General features: G+C 44.0%; 1 protein-coding gene across 1 annotated transcript; it reads right to left on the bottom strand.

Moving 5' to 3' along the window:
* Window positions 1–293: 293 nt before the first annotated feature.
* On the bottom strand, window positions 294–11,291 carry g3bp1 (GTPase activating protein (SH3 domain) binding protein 1). The gene is made up of 12 exons (XM_056383482.1): window positions 11,153–11,291; window positions 7,943–8,059; window positions 7,713–7,794; window positions 6,537–6,710; window positions 6,352–6,442; window positions 5,721–5,814; window positions 5,081–5,327; window positions 4,763–4,867; window positions 3,115–3,232; window positions 2,317–2,442; window positions 1,807–1,916; window positions 294–1,557 (listed from the first exon to the last, which is right to left on the bottom strand). Exons 2-12 carry the CDS (start codon window positions 8,035–8,037, stop codon window positions 1,309–1,311), a joined length of 1,491 nt encoding a protein of 496 aa, XP_056239457.1. The 5' UTR covers window positions 8,038–8,059; window positions 11,153–11,291; the 3' UTR covers window positions 294–1,308.

Raw genomic sequence — 11,291 nt, forward strand, 5'->3', positions numbered from 1 at the left:
ATATATGGGGGTTAGGGTTATGTAAAAGTTATACTAACAGAAGACTGATTTCCAGGATTTATTCATCTTCAGTGGAACAGGGTTTTTCCACAGTGTAAGTTAAAGCAAGGTGCAAATTTAACATTACAAAATCTCCAGGTGGGTTTTCAGATTTCATTACTTGGCAGTTTAATACTGTGTGCACATTTTGGCCAGTATCAAAAAAAAGCCCAGCCCTGATCTCCTGACAGCCAGAGTCAAAAAACACACACACACACACACACACACACAAAAAGCATCAAAATCAAACAGACTAAAGGTTTAAAACAGTAAATCACTTTTAATTTAGTTCTCTCATCGGCAGGTGAGCTCATTTTAAACATGATGACAAATGAAGTGCATCGGTAGAAGAAGCCTAACAGGATTTGATACATGATTTGATACATGCTCCATTCAGACGCGTCCATGATTCCACGTATTACAAGCCAACATTATTACTCAAATAAAAGCACTACAGTTCAGCTCTTGACCTGATAGAATAAAAAGATAAGACAGATCCATCGCTAGATACAACGGTGGCAGCAATACACAGGATTGCCCAAGCAGTAAAGTACACGTTCCTTTAAGAAACAGGGAGAGAGAACGCGAAAAAACCTAACCTCTGGGTTTTTTAATCCCCAATTCAAGTAGTATTTACCCTTTTTTTTTTTTCATGTGTTTGCGTGTTTTGATTTGTTTCTTAATAAATTCAAGTTCAGCATGAAAAAACAAAAAAAAAAAATGACAAAAGTCCAGATAATACATGTGTTGGTAGAAGAGACGAAGAGGAAGAGACTGAGGGAGAAAGGAGTGACATTCTGGGTTCCTCAGAGGGAAACGAAAAGCAGCAGGTGAGAAAGAAGAAGAATCAGGTGGGAGGTGGGAGGGGGATAAGTGGAGGAGGAGGAGGAGGCAGCCATCTTCATGAGAGACAGATGTTGAGACTGGCTCCTGAGTTCAGCAGGAGCTGGCATGACTTGATGGTGAAAGCTCTCGATCAAACCTGCGTCAGTTACCAACAGAAATCCCTTCGAAATACTGATGATGTCACATTTAGGAGAAAGAATGAGGAGGAACCGAGTCAAACGAGGGCGTGCGAGTGTAGTTGCCCAAACTTTGACTAGAAATCAACAGTTCCTACTGATTTTTTGCTCCTAGGTGCAACGCAGTGAAGGGTTTTTGTTACGTTTTGGGTTTGTCCAATTGGTTCCTGCTGCGGTAAAAATCAATAACCACTCAAGTAAATTGAATGCAAACAGTAATCTAACTCAGGTTTGGAGCCCAGGCGTCTCACTGGCGCTGGGCAGAGTAGCGCCCATCGCTGGGACCGGCGCCCCGTCCAGAGCCGAAGCTGGGTTTCTGTGCCATGCCTCCTCGGGTGGGGGGGCCACGGGGTCCTCCGCCACCTCCTATTCGCTCTCTGGGACCGCCGGGACCTCCAGGGCCGCGAGGCCTCACGTCCCGCCTGTCGCCCTCCCTGGCCGACCGAGTCTTCTTCTCCTCCACGTTCAGACGGACGTCGCCTCTGAACTTGATGGGCTGAAGAGACGAGAAACAAGCACAACTTAACTCGAGTTTCTTTTATTCTATCAAACCTAAAATGGTCCCGACAGTACAGTTACAACTCAAACTTCAGGTTCTAACTGAGGAAGCTCAATATGCAAACCCCATAAAACACCACGAGAGGAACATGGTAACAATAATTACCTCGTGGGGGCTACGACACTCAGGAGCTAAGGGTATTTTAAACCAGCAACCGGCGCTGCATCAAAGGAAATAAAAACTCACCCTGTTGCTGAGGATCTTCTGTACGGGTTCAGAGTCATCAAACACCACAAAGCCAAAGTTTGGAAGCTTCCCTCCGCTGTTGATCCTCAGCTCCAGGACTGTACCATACTCTGTGGGAAAGGAGGAGGCATATTTTATTTACCACCGTGGTAAAAACAACAGTTTGGGTTTGGAAGATTTACACATCAACATACTCTAACTTTAAATTTTTGTAATATATTCTTACTTTCACTTGTTTTGAGCTTCACTCACAATATTTCTGAAATGTTTTATAAACACAACGAGCGACTCTACAAACAGTTTGGAAACGTGCTGGTTTAAAGTGTGAAATACAGATTGAGCTATTAACACATTCGCTTTGAGTAAAGTGAGCCGTCTGCCATCAGTCACAGTTTATAAACCACTTTCTGCTGTGACAGATTGTGATATTTAACACTGTGGTTCTCTAAAGGTTCGCACAATGAACCTGTGACTCTGCCGCCATGTGTCACTATACATTTCAATGCTTACGTTCAAAGAACTCCTTCAGTTCAGTCTTGTCCACGTCGTGAGGGACGTTGCCCACGAAGAGCTGGTGGGCGTCAGGGTACCTGACCACCCTGCGACCCTCCGACTCGCCCTGCTCGCCTTCTCGCACTGAAACACAACAATTCACCAGGTCAACAGATGAGCTATTAGATGCTATATGAGCTATTACATGTACAGACATGCTGGATGTGTGGGTCAGAGGGTGGTGGGACTGTCTCAGTGTGATCTGGATCTGTGGTCTCGTTTGTGGATTTCAGGCTCGACGGTGCAGGTTCATGTGTCAGGACAGATACTCTTCCATAAAAACACTTTAAATTTTACAATACAGAGCTACTTCAAATGTTTGGCGCTTGCACCCAGGTTAACTTTGATGTGATCTCTTGGGACCAGCTGTGTGTGAAGTGCTACAGCTGGTCTTGGACTGAGGACAACGTATTCAGGACGGACATTTCTGAGCAGTTTTGTTCCAAACCCTTGAACACCGTCACCTGCCACTGGTCAGAAATGTCATGTGGTGCATTTCAGACCTTAGTTACAGAAGTTTACATGTGTTAACACACCTGCAGTCACAGTGAACACACACATACACACACACACACACACACCCTCTGTGCCAAATTCAACAGTACACATCAGATTTGATTGTGTTTAAACTGTAGTATCAGTCTCACACTTGTTTACCTGTCAAAGTGAGCACCTGTTACACTTGGGTCGAGGCCATTTAACCACCGTATATACCAGGTTTGTATGAGTGTATATGGTGAGTGTGTATGTCTGTACCTGGTCTGGGTCCTCTGTGTACCGGCGGAGCGCCTCCGGGCCGCTGTTCCCTCGGTCTCTGGTCTCTCTGTGGTCTCTGTGTTGTTGTCTGGGACTCTGGCTTCACCTCTGCTCTGGGCTGAAAGAGTCAAACACACTTTTATAAGGAAAGAGAACAAAGACAGAGCAAGGATGAAGGAGAAAAAAAAAAAAAAGTGTTTTCCCCCGTTGGGATTTATCACATAACTTTGGGCAAATAAAGAAAGAACAGCAAGTTTCATTATTGTCATAAAGGTAGAGCCAGCAGGGGCCGTTCATCTCGACTCAGGCAAACAAATCAAGTTTCCAGTTCTGCTTTCTGGAGGATACAACACAGCAGCACAGGATGCATTACCCCCCTCCCCTCAGAGGAGATGAATTCTACTAAATGAGATCTCGCTGGTGCCTCAAAACAACAGGACAAAACTATGAGTCAGGTTTTCTTCAAAGGATTTGTTAATGGAGGCGAATTGGCCCGAGTAGAAGGTGGTATTTTTTAGGTGGAGGTCGTCTTAAACCCTTTTCACACCAAAATTATGAGTTTATTTATTTTACACACACACACACACACACACACACACACACGGGAGATAATGTGAGCTGCTAGCTGGTAAATCGCACCCGAAGAGTCTCTTCTCCGGGTTGGAGCTCCTGTCGGTCTCGGAGCCACGGTGTCAGAGGCTTCGATGGGTGATTATGTGTTTTTAAAACTTATTTCGGGGCTGCAGCTTCACTCTTTCATCCCAGATACTGCGTTTATATCAATGATGATTGGAGCCAGAGCTGATAAATACCCACTACTACTGCAGGGTCATTTGACCTGGGTGTGAATGCAGATTGTTCCCTTCTCCATTGCCGACAGAAGCCTGATGTTAGCGAGTCATAGCGGGTTTTCTGACCAGTGGAAAAGGGGCTTTATGTTTGAGGAGGTTCAGATTGGGTATTCTTCTTGAACGGAGAGTTTCAGCATCTTCTCCTGTAGCCTTCATGTTTCGAGGTTAGCGAGTGTTAAAGTCTTTCAGAGGCAGTCAGCCCTGAGAGTGTTAACCTGCAGTAGTTTCTGAAGGCTGGTTTAACATGTTTTGCTGCCACAGAAAAAAACAAAACAAGTTCACAGCGTCTCCAGAAGTCTTTACCATGAACCTATCTGCCCGACAGCCGAGAATCTCAGCTGTCACAGCTGATGAGTCTGAAAATACTTTTGCTTATGTATATGTTTTTGTATATGTTTGTTTCACTTATGAGAGAAAAGGCCTCAGTGGCGAGGACTCTCCTCTCCTCGGATCATGGGGATCTCAGGGGAACTTCCCCAACAGGACGAGTGAACAAGTGTTTCCTGTCCCGTTTGTTTTTCTCAAAACAAATGTTGGAAAATAATCAGTCTCTTTATATATCTGGGCGGATATGGTCGTTAATATATTATCAATTTGTTCAATTAATTCATTTCATTCATTTTCCGATACAGTTTTAAAATAATATCCTGATGTCCCACTTTAAAGCACAACTATGACAAAAATTCAGGAACTCATCAATGTTATTACAAGCTCATTACTATATAAGGCATGAAGTGAAGCCTAGGGTCAATAGAAACTAGAGTAACCAGGTTTTGAGAGGAGGATCTTAAACGCACCGGTGCTGTGGGGGTGACTTTGACGACATGTGGGGGGATTCCTGAGACTGGGACAGCCCCACTGGGAGGAAGGTTCTTACTGGTGACTGATGCCCAGGAGAACGGCTGCAGAGAAGACAAGCAGACACGATTTAATCAGGGCTGATGGATAATCAAAGATAATGTACAGTGAAGGCAACATTACACAGGTTTACCAGTTTAACCTGATTTACCTGTGTTGTGCAAACATGCTCCATCAGTGAAAACTAATTATGGGAATGACTCTGCTAACAAGATCCAGATCTCTCACACTGAGGTTGCATTCAGGTTCAGACATACCCTGTTTTCTTCTGGGGCGGCGGGGGCGGGTTCGGCGGTCACAGAGGCGGGCTCTGTAGTCGGTGGGGCGGCGGCTGGGCTTTTCTCTGTCTGGTCGTCGGCTGTGTGCGAGTCTGTTTGTGTCTCCAGCAGCGTCTCCGACTTCAGCTCCACGACTGCAGCCTCGGCCTCTTTCTCGACCTCTGGCTCTGGCTCAGGACTCGCTGCGCCCGCCTCCTCGTCGTCGCCGGGAACCGCCGGCTCCGAACTACGAGGGACGAGTAGAAGACAGTTATAACCACCTGTACTTATGGTAAAGTGTAGTATAAATAACATTCATATGCAACTTTAAGTGCTCTACAATAAAGAGCATCAGCAAACAAGTTCAAACAAAGCCTGTTTCTCTTGCCTTACAGTGGGAATCTTGCCTCAAGGAAAAACGCTCATCTGATGAAGTCAAAATGCTTTAGGTAAACTGACGTGTCACAGGGTTTTTAATCTTTTAATACAACAAACACTGGAACTAACCCAGAAAACCCTTCAAGCTGCTAAAGTCAAAGTTTTGTCACACTTTTCATTTCGTCTTTGGTCACCAAGGAGCGAGAACTGTGACCATGAATGGAAATTTTACACGTTCATTTTTGGGTGTGCGTTTCCATACCAGGCTGTCGGGTCGTAGAAGGGAGCAGACTCCTCAGCAGCGACGTCAGGGGAGGGGACCCTTTCCTCGATCTCCTCCACCTCGTCCTCGGACTCTGACGACACACAAACACAAACATGTTGAGGACAGTGAACGCCACATCCACCTTCCACCATCTTTTAATCCTGACTTTAAATCTAAAACGAACATCTATATTATTCAAATTTATACAAATATTACTCTACAAAAGAGAAATCTGAAGTTATGGTTAATAAACTGGATATAATAGAATGACTGGGTGGTTTCAGTTTTTCTAAAAGAGCTTGTGCTTTAATCTTGGAATTCAATTTTTCTGGTGTTCGATTTATTGCTTTGTTTACACAGACATCAAACGTCATCAGGGTCTTTAACCCCCGCAGCAGCTTCAACCACCATAAATAAAAGACAGCGGTTCAAAGAGAAAGCATCAAAGTGCTGAAACAAGTCGTGCAATAGACTGAATGAGAAACTCGTCTCTGTAAAATCATTTAGCTTCGGCCAAATAATAGCAAGATCAGAAAGATCGTGTCTATAGGAGATGAAAAGGCAGCAAGTAGAAAAAAAAAACAGATCACAGTTAAAAAAAATAAATAAAAGATGGATGTCATCTCACCTTCTGGGGGCTCAGAATCAGAGTCACCGAACACCTCGTCTTGGTAACGGAACACGTCGTTATGGACGTAGAATTTGTTTGCAACGGTACCCTGGAATTAAAAGAATATTATATATTATAATCTCTTCTGCAATCACATCTGATCCTGACAGTGTGCTGATGGACACAGGAAGAAGAAGACGAACCTCAGGTGCTAGCACAAAGGTCTGCATGAACTTCCTCATGGGCTGCATGTTGTTGGACAGCTCGCCCATCACCTGCACCACCACGCCCTCGTTCAGGGTGGCGTGGGCGTCCACGTGCCTGATCTTGGTGTGACAGTCCCGGAAACTCAGAGCCATCACCCTCTTATGGATCTCCTGCAGAAGAGAGGAGGAGGTGGAATGAACATAATCAACCAGAGCAGAGTCTGGAGGTTTTCATCCTCACGTGCTTCCGGGAAGAGTTAAACTCGACATCCATTAACATGTTCCAAAGACAAAAGCTTTTGTTTGAAGAGCACTACATGTCTTTACCCATCCATCTGATTTAACTTATTACAGTATCAAATGATTTCTACTCAAGAATCCTTCCTGCTCAAGATTGGAAATTTGATTTTTTTTATGAACCTCATAAAACCTCAAAGAAAAACTGAAATTCAAGCATCAGCTGAGTCTAAACTTCATCCTGCACAGCTAGCAGAGCATAAACTGCACCCTAGGGTCAATCAATATTGACTTAAATGAGTACAATTATATTGCAGGGTATTTTTTTGTTCGTCTTTTATAGTGCACCACACAATAAACCTCTGTAAGTGCCCGTTTTAGAGGCAGCAGACTGAGGCAGAGCGCAGTCATTTATGCAGCTGACACCGTCGAGGCTGTATCTATAATAATCACATTTAAACCTATTACTGTGATCATGAACAATACACTATGGCAACACCCACACTGCATAAATAATGTTTGCATTTAGGCGTTTCCTCATCATCAGATCAGTCTTACTCCTCGTTAGGTTCAGGTTTTACACCTGAGCTGCACAGACTGAAGGAGAATGAGTCAAATTTTAAGAAAACTATTTCAAATGGAAAAAGTATGACGCATACTAAAAAAAGAAAATCAGCAGCTTAAGAACAGAATATATTAAAAAAACCCAAAAAAACAAAATGAAATTAATGCAAATGTCTCATAAAGAGATAAAATGTCCAACAGAGAGAGCAAGAGACGGGCAAAATAGAAATATCCTTTATGCACAAAACAGCTTGAGAAAACTTATTTCAGCCCAGTAGTTTTTTTTTCCACTCTGTGTTAGTACGTAGGAGTGAAGTGCAGAGCCTCTCTATGGAAATAACATTTTTAAAAGCTGTTATCAAGCCTACTTACAGATTGTCCATAGACGGCCTCTACTGGTTTGCCGTTGCTGTCCAGGCCGCCGTGCACGTAGGAGGAGTTCTTTCCATAAAACCTGAGCACAGAGACTAAAGGTTAATTTTTTCCACAGAGGACGGGTTCTCACACATGCACATTATTACTACGCAACGCCCAAAATACTGCACCAAAGGCAATAATTCAATGTTTCATCACATGGCAGTCGGGACAGGTGATGGTCGTACCTGTGCAGGTAGTCAGGGGCCTGGTTCAGGAGTGTGTAATACTGTCGGACAAACTCTCGCCCGACCAGCTGGGCACTTGGCTTCTCCATCACCATTTCTTTGGTCAACTGGAAATCTCTGCAAAGAACAAGAGGAACTCCATCAATTAGTCATTTAAATAGAAAACTTAATCAGACACGGTTCTGATAATCACTTTATCTTTTCAGTTATTTTCAAACAGACAACAAAACGAGTGTTTGTCGCATTTCTGTTTTGCATCGGTGTCTCTTTGGGTGTGGTATGGTATCTATGTACGTGTTTTTCAATATTCATATGTACTTATCATATGCAGCCATAGTTCCATCCCCTAAAAATGAATGACTTCTTCAAAATAAAGAAACGGCCGGTGGTTATACGACGCTATGACAACAGTTGTCACCACGGAGCTGGATAACTGCTGCCTTGTTGTGTCTTTGTCGTTGTGTGTGCGACTTTGAGGAGACCTTGCCCCCTAATATCACACGTGCATCATTTTGCTTCTTCACTTCTGAGAATTGACATCCCTGTGATGGATCATCCACTCAGACCCCGTCCCATGAACAGCACGGTGTGTAAATCAGGTTAGGTAAACATGGCCTCCAATTTCACATCAGAATACAATATCTGACTCATCACGGCTCATTTTGTAATTTGTTTTTCTGGACCGTGTTGAAATGCCGGCGGCACGAAGTGTGTTTGATCTGCAAAAATGACTTGATTCTGACGAGCGTTTACTGCCACATGTGGGTGCACCGACATTAAAACAGCCCGCCCAGGGCACGGAAAACAAACCCAGACATTTGCCGTTTGTTTTCAAAGCGACTGATTAAAAAAGAAAAAGTGAAATTGCACAGTCACTACACTTAAATGTCACTCCTTTCTTCTCTTTACATCTAGAAATCCCACACAATCTTTTTCTGTGGAGGAGGACATAAACAAAAAATACTGACCAGTGGCTTTTTGTAGAGTTGTACTATTTGACCTTCAGGCATCTACTGAAACATGCAAGACATTGTCCCATCAACTCCAGGTAGCACTTCTATCCACATTACCACCCTCCTCAGCTGGAAACCGACTATTACGACATCCGGCTTTGGTGGATTCCCATTAGTGGTTAATGTCATTGATGTAGCTGGTTAAACGTGAAGTGGCTAATGATTACTGGGACGCACCGGGATGAAAAAACGTCTTAATGTTTCTTTCCAGGCATTATCCAGTATCTATTCAGATACAGCATAATATTCCAATCTGCTATGAACGACAAGCTGTTGCTCTACAATTAACTCTTGTTAAAGCTCCATTACGGCTGCAGGAAACGACTTATGCAAACTCTGCCCATCAAATATGTGCTATGTTCACACGCTAGAACATTGGCTTTAAATAACATGCAAATGTGGACATGGAGAAAGAAAGTGACATTGTTTCTTGCACTAAACCCTGTTGCCTGATCCCTGCACTGAACGCACCACCATGTGCGTAAAGCTCAAATTAATGCTTAGATAACATACCAGGAAGAATGGTTTACAGTGATTCTCACTTTGAGTGATGAAGCATGCTTCGACAGACTCACAATCTGCACCATTTCCTGTACATTTCTGTTTAGTAAATGCGACACAGCAGATACGTTGGTATTAAATGCAAGTTGTCATCTATATTCATATTTGCACACACTGCCAACATGATTTTCGTCTATTTCCAACAAGTTTGCCGGGTGATTTTAATAATAACCTTGCATGAATTGAAACCGATGTCTGTCTGGAAGATAATAAATATTAATTTGTAAAGCCGGAGATCTTCTATACATCTGTTACTATTAACAACGCATCCTATCTGTGGCTTCCCACTGAAGAAATCTTAAAAAAGAAAATGGAGCACAACTACACTGTTTCATATTTAAAAAAGGCTCCTGATTCTTTACACTAACGCACTACAGCTGCAGGAGTACAGTGCAATTTGATTGCGACTACTCCCAGTCGCAGATTTAGTGCTCTAGTGAGCATTTCCTTCCAGGTGATTAGTGGTAAAGAAGCTAAAACATGCAAACACACCGGTGTGGTCATTCAGCAACAACCAGGGGAACGAGTGCTTTCGCTAATGGACTGTCTGCCACACCTGTCCGCACAACCTAGAGCCATCTGTTGTTCTGGCATACTCTTAGCAACCAACACACAGGCAGCAAACATTAACTGATCCATCAGGGCTAAGCCAATCACTCTGAGGAGAAGCAGCCCAATGTGTGCTGGGACAGATCCAACGCTTCCAGCGGACTTCAGGAGGGGCTTTGGCTTGAATGAGTCCAAGTTTATTTGGAGAATAAACGCATATAAGGACACGCTACGCTGCAGCAGCAGCCGCATCCGAGAGCAGCTTGTGTAAAAGTGGAGAGCATGGCATGCGGACAAAGGCCACGCCGTGCCCGCAGTGACGGTGCCATCCATGCTATCGACCGGCCTACACGCACTCATCACCAGTCATGGCGGCTCTGCCCGTCGGTGGGACTTAAGTGAAGTCCACCGACGGTTTCCAGATATAACCTGGGCTCAAATGGCACCCTGGCTGGCCCACTGCGGAGCTAAAACCGCGACAGCTGGGCGAGCAAACGGCCCCCAAACTAGGGCAGACACAGGCAATAGCTCGGTTTCAGAAGCAGCCCCAACACGTGTCCCGGCCAGTCCCCGGCCACACTTTCCCGATCCCGTCGAGCTAAATAAACCCGTTAGCTAGTTCAAAATGAAGATGAAACGATAAAGCAGACATGTAAAATGTTCCAAAGGAGGAAATTATGACTAAAATTGGCGAGAAAGGCGGTTAAGAAAGACAGGAAGGGAGGGAGTCACGACTGAATGAGCTAAAAGTGGGCTACACAGGGGTAGTGGATATTTCCTGGAAACCAAAAGTGAAACAAGACAGTGATGGCGGTGGTTTTATCCTGATACTTCAACATAGTAACAACTACTACACCGCTTGCTGCTAATTTAAAATACATAACTATCAGAAATAATGTTTAAATTCAAACAATAAGGCATAATAATCGTGCTAATGCCGAAGGTTGCTAACAGCTCTCACGTCTCTACACCAGGATGTAGACGGAGCCCCCGGAGAGCGACCCAGTTAATCAAACGAATGCGATCGGTAACAAATTAAAACTTTCCACGCTAAATTGGTGACAGTTTATCTTAGACAACAACTTACCAGTGGGTCAATTATCAAAAAAATAAGTCGTTGATTTAGAAACAAGTGATTTCTTTGAATCACCTCGGCGGCTGCCAGAGATACTAGCGGCTTCACAACGTGCTGGAGTGCTCGGTTACCGGTTTCAGCTCGGCAGTCG

Source organism: Seriola aureovittata, chromosome 8, assembly GCF_021018895.1.
Source record: "Seriola aureovittata isolate HTS-2021-v1 ecotype China chromosome 8, ASM2101889v1, whole genome shotgun sequence".
NCBI classification, from domain to species: Eukaryota; Metazoa; Chordata; class Actinopteri; order Carangiformes; family Carangidae; genus Seriola; species Seriola aureovittata.